The following is a 15,408-nucleotide window of genomic DNA, read 5'->3' on the forward strand; positions in this document are numbered from 1 at the left end:
GGCTTCAGGGGGGAAATTTGCCAAAATGTCAGGGAAAACCCAGATGTATGGCAGCGGTAACAGCTCCAAAAGCTTAAAATCTGGTGGAATATGTGCAGCTTGCAGATTTAACATATAGAATAAGAGAACAAGAACATATGTTTAGAGAAGATTGGAAAATGTTTACAGTACTGCATATATGGGGGGAAATTGTGCACGCTTGAAAATGTTGGCAGCATTAAGATAAAATTCAACAGTGAAAATGCATTTTGATGGGTGCAGTAATGGAATACTGAATGCTTTAGTTTATGTAAAACATGCAGGGATTTATGGTATGTAAAATCAACCATGGAAACAGAAGGGAAGTCATGGATATTTTAAGGATGTGTAAATGAGTATTCTAAATTGTAAATAAATAAAAAATCAATAAAATTATATATTAAAAAACCCAAAAGCTTAAAATCACTATTTTCTGGGGCGGGGGGGGGAGGTTTCTCACCCCCCCCAAAAAAAACCCTCAACAATTTGGGTTTGTTCCCAAAGAATCTCGACAATTTCTCTTCTCTAGCCCACAGCCACGCACTACCCCGCTAACAGGAACAAAATGACGGCCTCGCCAGCCTTCCCTCCGCTTCAAGATGGCGCCGGCGGCGTCAGAAACCACCGCGCCCTATGAGAAGATGGCGACCTTGAAGCTCGGCTCTCCCGGACCAATAGCGACAGCCTGGCTTTAAGATGGCGGGAGAGATCCGCAGGCGGGGGCGGAAGCGGAGGCGACCGTTGCCCTCCTCCAAGATGGCGACCGCAGCCGCCTTAAGGAGCAATCGCGCAGGCGCCGTCCACGCGTGGTTGAGCAGTGCCCTTTCCAAAATGGCGGCGCCCATGCTGAGGGGTTTGAAGCAGCGAGGCCTGAGGCTGTGTGTCGCGGGGCGCCGTTTAGGGGGAGAAGCGCCCCGGAGAGGTACTTGCAGTTATACCCAATAGCGGCTCTGCGCTGCTTTCGAGCGTTTCTTTCGTTCTCTGCGACCTCGGGCACGATGACACCGTGTTTAGGGTTGCTCGTCCTCCTTTCGTCGGGCTGTGATACCTGAGGGACAGGTAGAAATTCAGCAGGCAGAGGGCTCCGTATCGTCATATCGAGCAAACCTGCACCTGTTGAACTTCTGCCTCCTACTGTGCTCTTAAACGCGCAGGGCATCTGCCGAGTCGACTCTTTTGCCAATTAAGAGTCCTTGAGTCGCTCGTATTAAGTAGCTAACAACAACAAGAATAATAATAATAGCAGTACCATTATTTGCTAATGAGTAGCAAAGCCCTTCATAAAGAGGCGGGATACTTCAAGGGCCTCAGAACATCTGATTTTTAGCCAGCAAAATGAGTTTAGCATGGCATATGTGTTGTTGCGACTTTTATAGAATATTGTATGGAACCTGCTTATAATTTATTATTATTATTATTATTAAGCGGTGTGTAAGTGCTATAAATAAATCAGCTTAGCCTAGACATGAAGCTGAATATAATATGTATTATTGCAGTCATGGAGGTGCAGGGGCTTAGTTTCGCCATTTCTGTAGAGACCACAAGTTTTTGTGTCCATTCTTCTTTCATCTGATCATCTTCTTTCCATTTTTGGGCAAATCACATTCTTGCCTGTAGTCGCATACATGAATAAATTTCTATACTGTTTAGGTAGTTCTACCCCTATAATTTTCTTCTGGGAAATACTTAAAATACTTAACTAACTGACCCATCACATTACAGATAGGTTGGTTCTGCCCCCATCCCCATAAATCTGCCATTTATAATGCTTCTTGGTTCTCCTGCAAGACTGTGTTGCCAATAGTTTTGCAGTTATTAATACGTAGTATGATTTAAAGAGGGCTTCTGTAGCTCAGTATTAAAACACAGGCTTTGCAGGCAGGAAGTTCTTATTTGATTCCAGATATCCCTAATGTAAGTCAGTAAGTGTTTTTGTGTGTGTGTGTGTGTGTGTGTGTGTGTGAGAGAGAGAGAGAGAGAGAGAGAGAGAGTATCTATCTATCTATCTATCTATCTATCTATCTGATCTATTGTAGTCTATACAATTACTACAGAGGCACAGTTATGCTGCTATGAAAACCCTTACAGAAATTGAGTGTGTGTAACTGTGTAGCTTCTGGGGTAAGATTGCCTTTTGATTCATAATGCTACATGGATGCGCTGTGGTTAAACCACTGAGCCTAGGGCTTGCTGATCAGAAGGTCGGCGGTTCGAATCCCTGTGACGGGGTGAGCTCCCGTTGCTTGGTCCCAGCTCCTGCCAACCTAGCAGTTCGAAAGCATGTCAAAATGCAAGTAGATAAATAGGAACCGCTGCAGCGGGAAGGTAAACGGCGTTTCCATGTGCTGCTCTGGTTTGCCAGAAGCGGCTTTGTCATGCTGGCCACATGACCTGGAAGCTATACGCCGGCTCCCTCGGCCAATAATGTGAGATGAGCGCGCAACCCCAGAGTCGGTCACGACTGGACCTAATGGTCAGGGGTCCCTTTACCTTTTAACTGTGTAGCTTCTGGGGTAAGATTGCCTTTTGATTCATAATGCTACATGGATGACTGCTGAATGCTGACTCTTGGCTATAAAGTGGCTAAAATACGCCCCAAAATATATAATAGAAGCAAACCCGTAACCTCCCATCCTCTGCCACAACACATGAACGTTTGTGTCAGGTACCTAAAAGCATATAATTTTGGTGTCAGCTGAAATAATAATAATAATAATAATAATAATAATAATAATGTTACCACATGGCACAGCTGGGTACTACCCAGCCTCCTTCTGAATGGTTGTGTTGGTAACCATAGCATTTGTGGGAATTGCATTTTGCAGCTGGGAGAGTGTTGTAATTTGAGTGGCCTTGTTTATAATCCACACTCCCCTCCATATTTATGGCTGGTGGCCTAGTTATGCCCTTAACTGGACAGGGATAGCCTAATCTCTGTTGTCCATGCTATGATAAAATATAAATATATATATATAAAGAGGTAATCTCAGGAAAATACATGAATCTGAAGAAAAACCATACTTTGTTTTTAGAATATTTGTTTTTATTCTTACAGAAACTGATGCAGATTTTGATTGGAACAACTAAAATGTCTAATTGAATGATAGCCCTATTTCCTTAACCCTTTTTCCAAGTTGATGTCTTATGCTTTGTCTTATTATTTAGCAAGTACAGTACACCTTCCCTATAGTCAAAGTGTGTTGTTATTTCTAGTAACATCTATCTGTGCAGAAGGAAACATAATAGCTCCCTTAGTTCAACAAATGTAACTGTAAGGCAGGGTCAGGGATTGGGAATATGTGGTCCTCCAGATGTTTCTGGACTCTAACTCTGGCTGAGGATGGTGTGAGTTGGAGTCCAGCAACATCTCTTCGCCTATGTGGGGGAAATCCTTGGCGATCACAGCGTAAACTGGTTCTGCTAACCTTCTTGCTTCCTTTCTGAGAGTAGCAGCAAAATGTATGCACTCTCATGCAATTTTCTTTCTTACTGCAGAGATCAATTTCAAGCTGGATGAGAGAACGGCCCACAGCAGCTTGGATCTGTTCAAAAAGAACACTGGTGTCATTTACCGTATGGTGGGGATTGACCCCACCAGCGTTCCCCGGAATCCTGAACGCTTCAGAGACTGGGCTGTAGTACTGGGTAACGTGGCTGTCTCCAGTGGGCGCCACTACTGGGAAGTGACTGTCAAAGAATCGCAGCAATTCCGCATAGGGGTAGCAGACGTGGACATCTCCCGGGAAGGTTGCATTGGAGTAGATGACCGCTCCTGGGTTTTTTCCTATGCGAACCGGCACTGGAATGCCATGTTCGCTAATGAGACCACTCCAATCAAGAACATCGGCCACCCAGAGAGAGTGGGTCTGTTCTTGGACTACAACAGCAAGAAACTCAGCCTGGTGGATGTAAGCAAATATGTGTCCGTCCACAGCATCTTTGCTGAGTTCCAAGGCCCCGTAGTGCCCGCCTTTGCCCTCTGGGATGGTGAACTGATCACACATTCAGGCCTCGATGTACCTGAAAATCTCGACAGGAACTGAAAACCTCTCAAGCTTAGTCATGTTTGGAGAGACGGACAATCTGCTTGCAATACGAAGCTTCAGAGGTACATAAAAGAAGGAATCCCTCTCCTGCAATACCCTTGTCATAGGAGCCAAAGTTTCTTATCTATATATTACCGTTCAGCCCGTTGACCGTTTTCTCTTAGGAAAAGATGAGTCCTCTGGATTCCGGGTTGAAACATATCTCATTTGGAATGTAGTAAGATGTTATTCAGAGCATTGAGGGCCACATATTCTGATTTTCTGTTTCTGCTCCTTTATTCTCGTAAAACGAGGTTGGTTGGCCGTCTATAAACACGGGATACGTTTGGCTTAAATTAGCTTTGTGGGTTTGTCCATACGGAAAAATGTATGTGGTTGCTCCACGGTCAAATTTGTTTCTTTGCAGCTATTGTGTGTGATCAGCCACAACTTTTGGTGCTGTTATCCCGTCCCCTGAATAATCTATAGAGTCCTCTGGCTCAGCCTAAGTATCTGCCTAGGCTTTCAGATGTCTGAAGGCAGGGAAACCCCACTTGGATGTCTCTGTGTACAATGCATAGCCACCATTGCCCTCTGCTGGGCCAGTGGGAGGACAAACTAAGCCTGCATCTAAGATGCTGACATACCCACTGGAGCTCTAATCCTCCTGTACTGATAAACTTTGCTGCACATAATTAGTTATATAGGAATTACTTTCTTTTAATACACAGCCCAATAATCCCACCTTATTCCATTATATCCTGGCTTAGCAGGAGTTTCCCTGTACAGGGTTTTATCTATGTTTAATGGAGCAGCAATATATGGGGTATAGATCGAGCCAGAAAGGTTTTGATACAACTATTTATGATCACCCTGTTCACAGTTCTCTCAGATCTAGCACACTGAAGTGTTCTCCAGAGGTGTGCTTTATTTTATGGAACACAACTTGAAGACAACAAGGAGCTATCTTTTTGAATCAAGGAAGAGCAACATTCTGTTAACTGTATGTGTGCTGGCAGTTGTGTAGTTATCACAATCAATAAAAATAAATTTATCTGAAACATTGTATTTTCTGCTGGTGCTCTCCTAAGCTGCTTTAGACTGACCAGTGCTTTTTCCTGTAAAATATCCCATGGTTTAAGAAAAGCTTTCATACAAACAAACAAACACTGTTCAGTCTAGAATTGCTGCTGAAAGGAATAGGCTCTGTGAAGACTACCATTTGGGAGCCAGATGAAACATCTCCTCCTCTGGACTTCTCTCTTTATTCCAGAGTTCAATTCTGACTTGTTCGACTCGTGCAAATTCAGTTGGGACTTAACACTTAAATATTGAACAAATATGCTTAGGGTTGTAACTCTGTCTACCCGTATTGCCACATCACTCCACACCTCTTGATCTTACCACTTTTATCCTTGGGCTTGTCTGGAAAGTTAGGGCAATGTTTAGTTTGTCTAGGAAACTAAGGCCCAGAGAGATTGTCTTATCTCCAGCATTGCAGGCACTGCTTGAGGTGGGTGTGCACTTTGTCCCTTTCTGGTCTTCAAAGCTGGTGTTTTAAAAGTATTTTTCTTTTGCAAACCACCCTAACAAATTGTGGATCAAATGGCGATGTTAAAAAAGATAAAACTCTGCAATCACAGCCTGAAAGCTTCCCCCATCCGAGTTACACAAATACTAGGACTGCATGCTGAGGTTCCTAATTATTTGAAAGAAGGGAGCAACAGAAACTCATAGTACTTAGTGGGGATAACAGTGTAGGGCAAAGGGGCAGGCCTACTTTGGCCCTTAAATTCCTTTTGCCTATGTAGCAGTGGCTGCTTAGATTTACAGGCAGTGTGAAGTGTCAGCTCTTAAGAGACAAGATCCTACTCGCCAATAGCTGCTAGCTCAGTTTCTGTTTACAGCTGTGTCACCAAGTATTCAGCTTGTGCATGGAACTAACTAGTGTAGGTGTTTCCTATAACCCAAGAATTGGGAGACTGACCGCATGAAACTTCAGGAAGAGCCTTGAGGATGGACCCGCCCACCCATATCTCAGCTCAGATCCTAAGCAGAAGTAAGTCCACTGGTGTGTCTGCCTCCTTTCAGAAATGAGAGCAATTGACCTAGTTAAATTTGTGTTGAAATGCAGCTAACATAATAGCTGACGATTTTCACACCATGCTTTCTAAGTTCTCCTTGGAAAGGTTCTCAGCTGCTTTGCGGGCCTGGCTGGATCCCAATATGTAGGCGTCTTGGTAATCTTTGAGTAGCTTCACCACTTCCAAGTGATTAAACTGGGTAGCATCATCCAAGGCAATGTTCCCCCACCTGCAGAGAAAGAAAGAGGATGAAGGCATGTGCAGCTACTATCTATTTAGAAACTGGATCCAATCGGTAGACCTAACCTAGAACTGAACACGGACCACTTTGATAGGTGGCTGGGACTGCCTGTCTGTCAGTCACCCAAAGAGGTATGATGCTAGGTGATTCAAGTTCAAAGGAAGAAGCAGGAGTGCATCTTTGTTGGTGCAGTTTGAATTAAAGTCATGGTTGCAGCTGCGAAGGATGAATTGGGAGCATGCTCTTAAGTACATTGTTAATTCTTCATATCAAGCTAGAATTTGGTGCTTAAAAAAAATAAAAATGGGTGTCTTTCTCGGCCACCATAGATGGGTACCTCATTCAAAAAGTGCCTTCTGCTACTGGAAAGGAAAAAGCAAGGTTAAAGTTTGTGCCCAATTAATCCTGTTCAGTTTGGCTCCATGCGTTTACTTGTCGTGCACCCGATGTTGTATGTCATCAGATGATGGACAGGTTGACAGGTAGGGGTGGTTTGGGCCAAAATACACCAGTGGGCCAAATGGGAAGGCCCAACAGGCTCTCTGACACCTTGTCTCACCTTGCTGTGGCAATCCCTGATGTCCCAGCTAAGGATGGAGTCAGCTGGACCCTCCCCAGTCCTTCATGAGCCTACTGTTCCTCACCTGTCTTTGACAAAAGGATTTACTCTGCAGGCTTCCACCAGAAACTTTACAACCTCCAGGTGACCTGGGCAGGGGGAGGAATCACAGAATTTTAAGTTTCAACCTCTTGGCCTCCCCACCCCCCCTCCCAACAAGTCACAAAGTTATTTAAGCAGAGAGTTGGTGAATTGCAGGAAGGTTATTACAGAGCAAGTAGCTCACTCACCACAATAAACACAGTGAAACTGTAAATCTAAGCTGCCTTGAAACAGATATAATAATAATAATAATAATAATAATAATAATAATAATAATAATAATAATAATAATAATATATTATTTATACCCCGCCCATCTGGCTGGGTTTCCCCAGCCACTCTGGGCAGCTTCCAACCAAATATTAAAATACAATGATTCATCAAATATTAAAAGCTTCCCTAAACAGGACTGCCTTCAGATGTCTTCTAAAAGTCTGACAGTTGTTTATTCCCTTGACATCTGATGGGAGGGCATTCCACAGGGCAGGTGCCACTACCGAGAAGGCCCTCTGTCTGGTTCCCTGTAACTTCACTTCTCACAATGAGGGAACCGCCAGAATGCCCTTGGAGCTGGGAGTGGAGATGCTCCTTCAGGTATATAATTCTTCCTAAATGCACCCTGGTCGGCCCCCAAGCCCCTATAGCTTGCAGAGAGCACAGTGATGGTATCTGAAGAAGTGTGCATGCACACAAAAGCTCATACCAATGACAAACTTAGTTGGTCTCTAAGGTGCTACTGGAAGGAATTTTTTTATTTTAAAAATACCCAATAACCTACATGAAAGCCTGGGATTTTTCCCAGTCCCAATGTAAAACAAGCATTACTTTGTACAGTCCTGCTTAGTCAAAATATTTGAAATTGACTTTTGTCTTAAAACACAGAAAACTGATTAGCTGGGAATGTAAGGGGGGGGAGATTCCTGCATCTTTTACCCCTATGGTTGCATAGAGTTTGTGGAGACATGTTAAAGTTTAGAGCAGAGGAGAGAAACTTACATATGCTGCTGGACTCCAGCTCCCACCATCCTTGAGCATCGGCCACTTTGGCTGGGGCTGATGGGAGTTGGAGTCCAACAAGATCTTGGAATGGTGGGTACAGGTTATCCACCTCTGGTTTGGGACCCTACATTTCCATCTCTAATGGAAACCTCTTCCCATCATCCCTTACCACTGGTCCTGTTAGCTAGGGATGATGGGAATTGTAGTCCCAAAACATCTGGAGGGCCAAGTTTGGTCATGCCTGGGTATGGCAACAGTCCATATCCAATGATCCTCAGATGGTGGAGATGTCAGGCACCGTCCTAGCATCCAGGCATCTTCACTTGGACACAAAGTGGTCCATAGCCAGGGGCAAAAAGCGCCTGGCTAATTTCGAACACTGGGCAGAAGGGCACCAGAGAAGTGCACGACCCAAGTTCTGAGGTGCATTGGGGCTGTGTAAGCCTGCAAGGTGCAAACATGGCCCTAGACTCATGAAACATTTGTGTCCCCAGCATGCTACCTTCAGCTGCAGCTACGTGAAGAGCTGTGCGGGAGTCGTAGTCTTTCTGTTCCATGTCCATGGCTGACAGGGCAAATCTAGAAGGATGTCAAGAAGGGGGTCAGTGTTATTTCCAATGCTGGTTCTGCTCATAGACCCATTGAAATTAATGGGCTGTTAGTCATGTATCTAACCCAGGTGGCGCTGTGGGTTAAACCACAGAGTCTAGAGCTTGCTGATCAGAAGGTCGGTGGTTCGAATCCCTGCAACGGGGTGAGCTCCTGTTGCTCGGTCCCAGCTCCTGCCCACCTAGCAGTTCGAAAGCACATCAAAGTGCAAGTAGATAAATAGGGACCGCTCCGGCGGGAAGGTAAACGGCGTTTCCGTGCGCTGCTCTGGTTCGCCAGAAGTGGCTTTGTCATGCTGACCACATGACCCGGAAGCTGTCTGCGGACAAACGCTGGCTCCCTCAGCCTATAGAGCGAGATGAGCGCCGCAACCCCAGAGGTGGACACGACTGGACCTGATGGTCAGGGGCCCCTTTACCTTTACCTAGTCATGTATCTTAATTTCAATGGGCCTACTCTGAGGAGGACTACCATGCAGAGCAATTTAAAATATTGTCAGATAAACTAGATCCGTGTTCCCCAAACTTGAGTCTCCAGCTGTTTTTTTTTGGACTACATCACCCATCATCCCTAGCTAGCAAGACCAGTGGTCAGGGATGATGGGAATTGTAGCCCAAAACAGCTAGAGACCCAAGTTTGGGAAACGCTGAACTAGATCAAGAATGGGGCACCTATGGCACTCCAGATATTGTTGGGACTACAATTCCCATAATCCTTGAGGCCACTGGCTATGCTGGCTGATGGGTATTGTAGTCCAGCTATATCTGGAGGGCTGCAAGTTCCCCATCCCTGATGAAAGGCAGTTCGAGAAATCTCTCCCCACCACTGTCTTTCCCCTAGTCTGGCTGGCCCGTACCTCCGAAGAGCAGAGATGTCGCCACTGTAGGCGGCAAACAGCAGGTTCACCACGGTCTTGTTCTGAAAGAGATGGAGCGAGGTGTTAAGAATGTAAGAAAATTCTTACTGGATCAAGCCAAAGGCTTGTTCTCACTAAGCTCAATGAGATGCCCACGGAAAGCCTACAAGCAGCGCCCAGGCACAACAGCACTATCCCCAACTGTGATTCCCAGTAACTGAAGGCGATGCATAGCCCTTGTGGCTAGCAGCCACCAATAGACTTATCCTCCATGAATTTGCCTAATCCTATTTTAAAGCATTCTGAACGTTATGGAATGTGCTACAGCTGACACTATTCATATTCTGTGACTTCACACACACAGTACAGTGGTACCTTGAGTTAAGAACTTAATTCGTTCCGGAGAGGTCCGTTCTGAACCTGAAACTGTTCTTAACCTGAGGTACCACTTTAGCTAATGGGGCCTCCTGCTGTCGCCGCGCCGCCAGAGCACGATTTCTGTTCTCATCCTGAGGTAAAGTTCTTAACCCGAGGTACTATTTCTGGGTTAGCGGAGTCTGTAACCTGAAGCGTTTGTAACCCGAGGTACCACTGTACTCAAAATGTTATGTCTGGTATATCATTTCTAGTCCTCCTCATTTTGGAGGTGTTCAACACTCCCAACGTACGCATGTTGATTAAAGCAAAAAATAAAATTCCTTCCAGTAGCACCTTAGAGACCAACTAAGTTTGTCATTGGTATCACACGAAAGCTCATACCAATAACAAACTTAGTTGGTCTCTAAAGTGCTGCTGGATAGAATTTTTTTTTTTACTACAGCAGACCAACACAGCTACCTACCTGTAACTAAAGCAAAAAATGTTAGTATTTGTAATGTAATTTAATTGGGAATGTATTTCACAAAGAATTGATGGTATTGAGGAAAGGAGGTGGCAGCTGGGAGCTGCTTGGATATTTCTGTGAGTTATTTATTGACCGAGAAGGTGAGAGGTGAGGGGATTTATCACAGAAGCTATCTGGAGGAGTTTGTAAATACAGTGGTGCCTCGCAAGACGAATTTAATTCATTCTGTGAGTCAATTCGTTTTGCGAAAAATTCGTCTTGCGAATCCCATAGGAATACATTGAATTTTTATTTATTTATTTTTTTGCCCATAGGAACGCATGAATTGAATTTCAATGCATTCCGATGGGAAACCGTGATTCGCTAGATGAATTTTTCACAAAACGAATTCATCTAGCGAGGCAACCTCCACTCGAAAAATCTCTTCGTTAAGCGAAAAATTCGTCTTACACGGCATTCTGGCGAGGCACCACTGAAATACTTGTCCAGTCATTGCCAGCCTGACAAGTAAAAAGTTTTTATCTTCAAAGCACCCAACAGCGTAGAATCCAGAGCTTATTCTCATAATATGCTGATGAGTCATTGGTGCAATTTATATATATATATTTAATCATCCCATCCCAAGCTTCACTTCTGCCTCCTTCCACTAAAATCTGACGTTGTCTTTCAGACAACCGTTTCTGTCATTACTCTAACTTCGATTCCTTCACGGCGTGGGTCCATCTTGCGGGTGCAGTGCAGCAAGTTGTCGTAGTTGTGGAAGTTGAAGAGCGAGACCAATTCCTGCAGAAATAAGAGTCAAAAGGTAGCAGGGAGCATGTGAAGCAGAAGGGAAAGAGGTCAGAAGTGGGAACAGAAGTGTGAAGTCAGAAGAAGAATATTTCACCATAAAACCTTCAAAGGGTTAAACCAGTGTTTACCAAACTTGGGTCTCCCGCTGTTTTTGGACTTCAACTCCCACCATGCCTAGCTAGCAGGACCAGTGGTCAGGGATAATGGGAATTGTAGTCCAAAAACAGTGGGAGATCCAGGTTTGGGAAACCCAACCTTTGAAGGTTTTAAATAAAATTCGACGTCAGCACCAGAAAAAAAAATCAGGCAACTTCTAAATCTTTATAGATTAGGGAAATGCATTTGCTTCCTTTAAGAACAGAAGAAGACTTCAACATTCAGTGCGGACGAAGTTTTGCTGTTATTTTCATTTTACTCCTCAAACAGCTTTCCATCCATCTGGTGCCCCAACATGTAACTGCTGCAACTCCCGTCAGCTCAAGCCAGTTTAGGCTGAAGGGAATCGTAGCCCAAAACACCAGGTCGGCAGAATGGAGCAGTAGGCGTGTAGTCATTGGACTAGGGGGACTAGGATAGTCCCCTAAATGTTAACCTGGCGCCTCCCCCCCAAAAGTCCAGGAAGCTTCTGGCTGGCTTAGGGAGGGAGGTGAGGTTCTCTCACACACAACATCCCTCCCAATCACCCTTGCAAGCTGGTGCCTCAGGCCCTAACTGTTCCCCTGCGGAAAATTTCACCAAATGCCACTGGAATGGAGGTTGGGAGAGTGACTTGCCTCAAGCCACCCGTCCCATTTCAACCAGGTGGTCCGCCCTGACTGCTTAATCAGAGCTCATTCTAGCCCTTCTGTTTACGGATGTGGGGAAACTCACCTGGCAAAACCCAATCCCCCTTGTGCTGTTGCCACCTTTATCCAGAGGGGGCGACAGACACATCACACCCATGACGTTGGGCACTACCAGCAAGATGGCGCCAGAGACGGCGGATTTGGCAGGTAGACCAACCTGAAAACGAGGAAGCGAAAGCAGGAGGGAAATTAGATGAAGGGCGAGGAATGAGCTTGCCTTTGAGTGGTACAGAATACTTCCTCAAGTTTTGTAAGAGCATAAGAAGAGCCTGATGGATCAGGCCGGTGGCCCATCTAGGCCAGCATCCTTTCCCCACAGTGGCCAATCAGATGCCTATTAGAAGTGCACACAAGGAAGACCTGAACACAACCCTCTCGTAGTTTCCAGCAACTGGAATTCAGAAGCATAATGCACCTGGCAGTGGATGTTAAACCAAAAATGCAACAAGGGAGGATGAGAAAGTTAATTCTGGCAAAAGGACATGGGGAAGACCCGATCTAAAGCATATTACAGCCTTAAGATCATATTCAGGAAGCTCTTTGCAGACTCACAGCACGATCCTAACCATCTTTACACTTGCCCTATTGAATTTAACGGGACTTATTCCCGGGTAAGTGGGGATAGGATTGCAGCCTCGTTGGGTCAGACTACATGGTGCAAAAGAGCTTAGATTGCACTGGGATATACAGTACTAGGATATACAGTACAGTGCACAAGCGGCACCCATACAGACTGTGTGCATGCCCTCGGCCGCTCTACAGCTGGGGGGAGGCAGCGGGCCATCTTGTCACACACACCCCTACAGTGGCAACCGGGGCAGACCGTCCCCTCCGCCCCCCCTTCGTGCACCCCTGCCTGAGACCCCCGGGTATCGAGCGGCATATAAATTCAATAAATCATCATTATCATCATCACAAACACACACACACCCTCCAATACGGAAGCACACATAGTTGTCTCCCATTTGCAGCCCACCAAGAGATACTGCATACACTTACATGGAAGGCAAACTCCCCTGAGAAGTCATACATGCCACACGAGTGCATGAGGCTGAGGGTGTTGCGGACGGCTTCATCACTCAACACACACTCGCCCGTGATGGGGCAGATGCCACCATTGGCCAGTGTGGCCGCCATGACACTGCCGGACTCGCAAGTCACTTCCACAGAGCACAGCTTTACAGGGTGGAGGGGGTTAAAGGGAAAGGGTTAGGGGGGAAAACGGGAGGAAAAGTCGTTATTATATCATTAACAAAGAAGCAATATTCAAAGGTATGAGAATCATAATAGGTTCCAGTGTCGAGAGCAAACTTTTTCAGCAGGGGGCCAGTCGACTGTCCCTCAGACCTTGTGAGGGGCCGGACTATACTTTTTTGGGGGGAATGAACGAATTCCTATGCCCTACAAATAACCCAGAGATGCATTTTAAATAAAAGCACACATTCTACTCATGTAAAAACACAATTACAAAAGTGCATTATACTTCCCCATTTTACTTTAATTTCCCCTTGATTTCTATCAACCTCCACCAGCAATTCAAAAAAACATCCCACCAAACAAAACAAAAACTTCGGGGGTGGGGGGAGGAGGGGGCGGGATACCTCATGGATTGACACAGGGTGGGGGGAATCACACGGATGATCCACAGCAATGCGTGGCCGGGCCAGCTAGTTTTAAATAAAAGGACGCATTCTACTCATGTAAAAACATGCTGATTCTCAGACCGTCGGCAGACCGTTGGTTGGTTTAATCCGGCCCCTGTGGCAGTTTATTTCCTAGGGTAAAATCCTTTAAAAATGTTAACAACTTTGGATGGCCCTTTGGTCGGCCCTCACGGCCCTTCACTTCATCAAATCTGGCGCTCTTTGAAAAAAGTTTGGACACCACTGGTCTAGAGCTAGAAATAAGTCCCCGAAATGGACCCTGGACTCTGCTGAGACATGACATTGCAGGGCACAACTCTCTGTTTAACACAGAGAGAAAAATATGCAGTCCTTCCAGTTTAAAGATTACAGGTGGGAGATTATGCATTTGAATACTCCCCACGTCAAAATCTCCCTTCATGTGGGAAAGTAGCATATGTGGGAGAAATCCCTTTTCACTGACATTCTAGGTACAATAGGTTGTTTTTTTACATGGATTACAATTCAAACATGGAAATTCTCTCTCCTCAACTGCACTTTGAAGCAGCCTAGTCCAAGATGGGATTTACCATCTATTCCCCCACCCCACCCGAAGGTTTGCATAAGTTCTAAAAGAACCTTAGCACTGATCCGAAAATCAACTAGAATCTGCCTGATTTTGAGCAGTGTATGGATTGCTTCTAGGAAAAGAAGCAAAACTGGACTGGACTTTTGGTTCCATCATGAATCACCAGCCTAGAAGATAACCTAGAATTGAATTTCTAAGAATGCCCTCTTTGGGACAGACTTGGGCACTAAGAATTCAAATCAAGATAAATCAATGGAAATTTCAAACCAGGTTCCTCAATCTGCTTGGGGAGCAGACTCACCCTGGCTCGGGAGTTTGTGTGTTGCAGAATCTGTACCTGAACTTGTCCATGCTTTTCTAGAATCAGTTGTTTGGGTGTTTGGGGAAAATCTGTCTTACTGAGGTTGGCTTTTCATAACTGAAGTTATTGGCGGGTGGGCAGGTTATTGTGATTTTTGAAAAACATGTTTTATCTGTAAAGACTGGAGTGCCATTTCAGATTTCAGCTAGAGAGACAAAATTTACACTGAGATTCAAGGCCTACTCCTGGAAATGTATTATATATTATATACATTAAAATGTGTTTCTTGAACTTTCATTAAAATGCAGCAGGCAATGGTTAGCCAATAACAACTAACATAGGCCAGGGGAACTAGATATAGTACAGGAATACAAGATAATTTTACACATAAGAACCGTGTATCCCCTTTTTTAAGACACCGTCTTATAACTTTTTTTCCTCAAAAAAACACAGGGTAGCTTACTTTCGGTGGGATGTCTTTTTTTTTTTACCGGTACAGTTTTTATGGCTCAGGGCACTGCTGGGCTCTCTTGAGTGCTCGGCGCTGCAGCAGCCACCGGTTCCGGGTGGCGGGGCGGCAAGCATCCTTGGCTGGGCCAGGCGGAGGCCGCTGGCTCAGGCGCTCTGCCCACCGCTGCAGGGCGCTCCAAGCTCCTTGGCCGGGCCGGGCAAGGAAGAAGCAGTGAGCCCAGCGGTGGCGGCAAGCACGGAAGCAGCAGGGACGAGAAGGCGGAGCGCGGGGATGCAGCCAGCAAGGCGGGAGCGAGATCAGCTGTAAAGCGGCGCTCTTGGAGCGCCGCTTCACAGCTGATCGCGCTCCTGCAGTGCCGGCTGCATGGAGTGTGAGTGGAGGTGCCTGTGGGGGTTGGTTTCCGCGGTGCAGAAGTATGCTTATTTTCGGGGTATGTCTTATATTTCTCAA

General features: G+C 45.5%; 2 protein-coding genes across 5 annotated transcripts in view; one reads left to right on the plus strand and one right to left on the minus strand.

Moving 5' to 3' along the window:
- Window positions 1-714: 714 nt before the first annotated feature.
- SPRYD4 (SPRY domain containing 4) lies at window positions 715-5,104 on the plus strand. Its single transcript, XM_035103655.3, has 2 exons — window positions 715-940; window positions 3,514-5,104. Exons 1-2 carry the CDS (start codon window positions 715-717, stop codon window positions 4,059-4,061), a joined length of 774 nt encoding a protein of 257 aa, XP_034959546.2. The 3' UTR covers window positions 4,062-5,104.
- The window catches only part of GLS2 (glutaminase 2), a 46,468-nt gene continuing 34,099 nt past the window's right edge, over window positions 3,040-15,408 (minus strand). For 3 of the 4 annotated variants that reach the window (XM_088662935.1, XM_035103603.3, XM_060272035.2), the window contains 7 exons: window positions 12,974-13,150; window positions 12,000-12,131; window positions 11,028-11,120; window positions 9,494-9,555; window positions 8,531-8,607; window positions 7,013-7,076; window positions 3,040-6,356 (listed from right to left, as the gene is read on the minus strand). In XM_088662935.1, coding sequence (XP_088519061.1) covers window positions 6,200-6,356; window positions 7,013-7,076; window positions 8,531-8,607; window positions 9,494-9,555; window positions 11,028-11,120; window positions 12,000-12,131; window positions 12,974-13,150 — 762 coding nt within the window. In that variant the 3' untranslated portion in view covers window positions 3,040-6,199. The remainder of the gene's footprint in view (window positions 6,357-7,012; window positions 7,077-8,530; window positions 8,608-9,493; window positions 9,556-11,027; window positions 11,121-11,999; window positions 12,132-12,973; window positions 13,151-15,408) is intronic. The other variant, XM_035103611.3, reaches the window with a different exon arrangement.

This window comes from Zootoca vivipara, chromosome 2, assembly GCF_965207765.1.
Source record: "Zootoca vivipara chromosome 2, rZooViv2.hap1.1, whole genome shotgun sequence".
Lineage (NCBI taxonomy): Eukaryota > Metazoa > Chordata > Lepidosauria > Squamata > Lacertidae > Zootoca > Zootoca vivipara.

What these genes read in the sequence shown, in the direction of transcription:
- SPRYD4 (XM_035103655.3), top strand. Translation starts at nt 715, where the DNA reads ATGGCGGGAGAGATCCGCAGGCGGGGGCGGAAGCGGAGGCGACCGTTG. An exon ending in GGGAGAAGCGCCCCGGAGAG is followed by an intron (nt 941 to 3,513) that starts GTACTTGCAGTT and finishes TTCTTACTGCAG; the next exon opens with AGATCAATTTCAAGCTGGAT.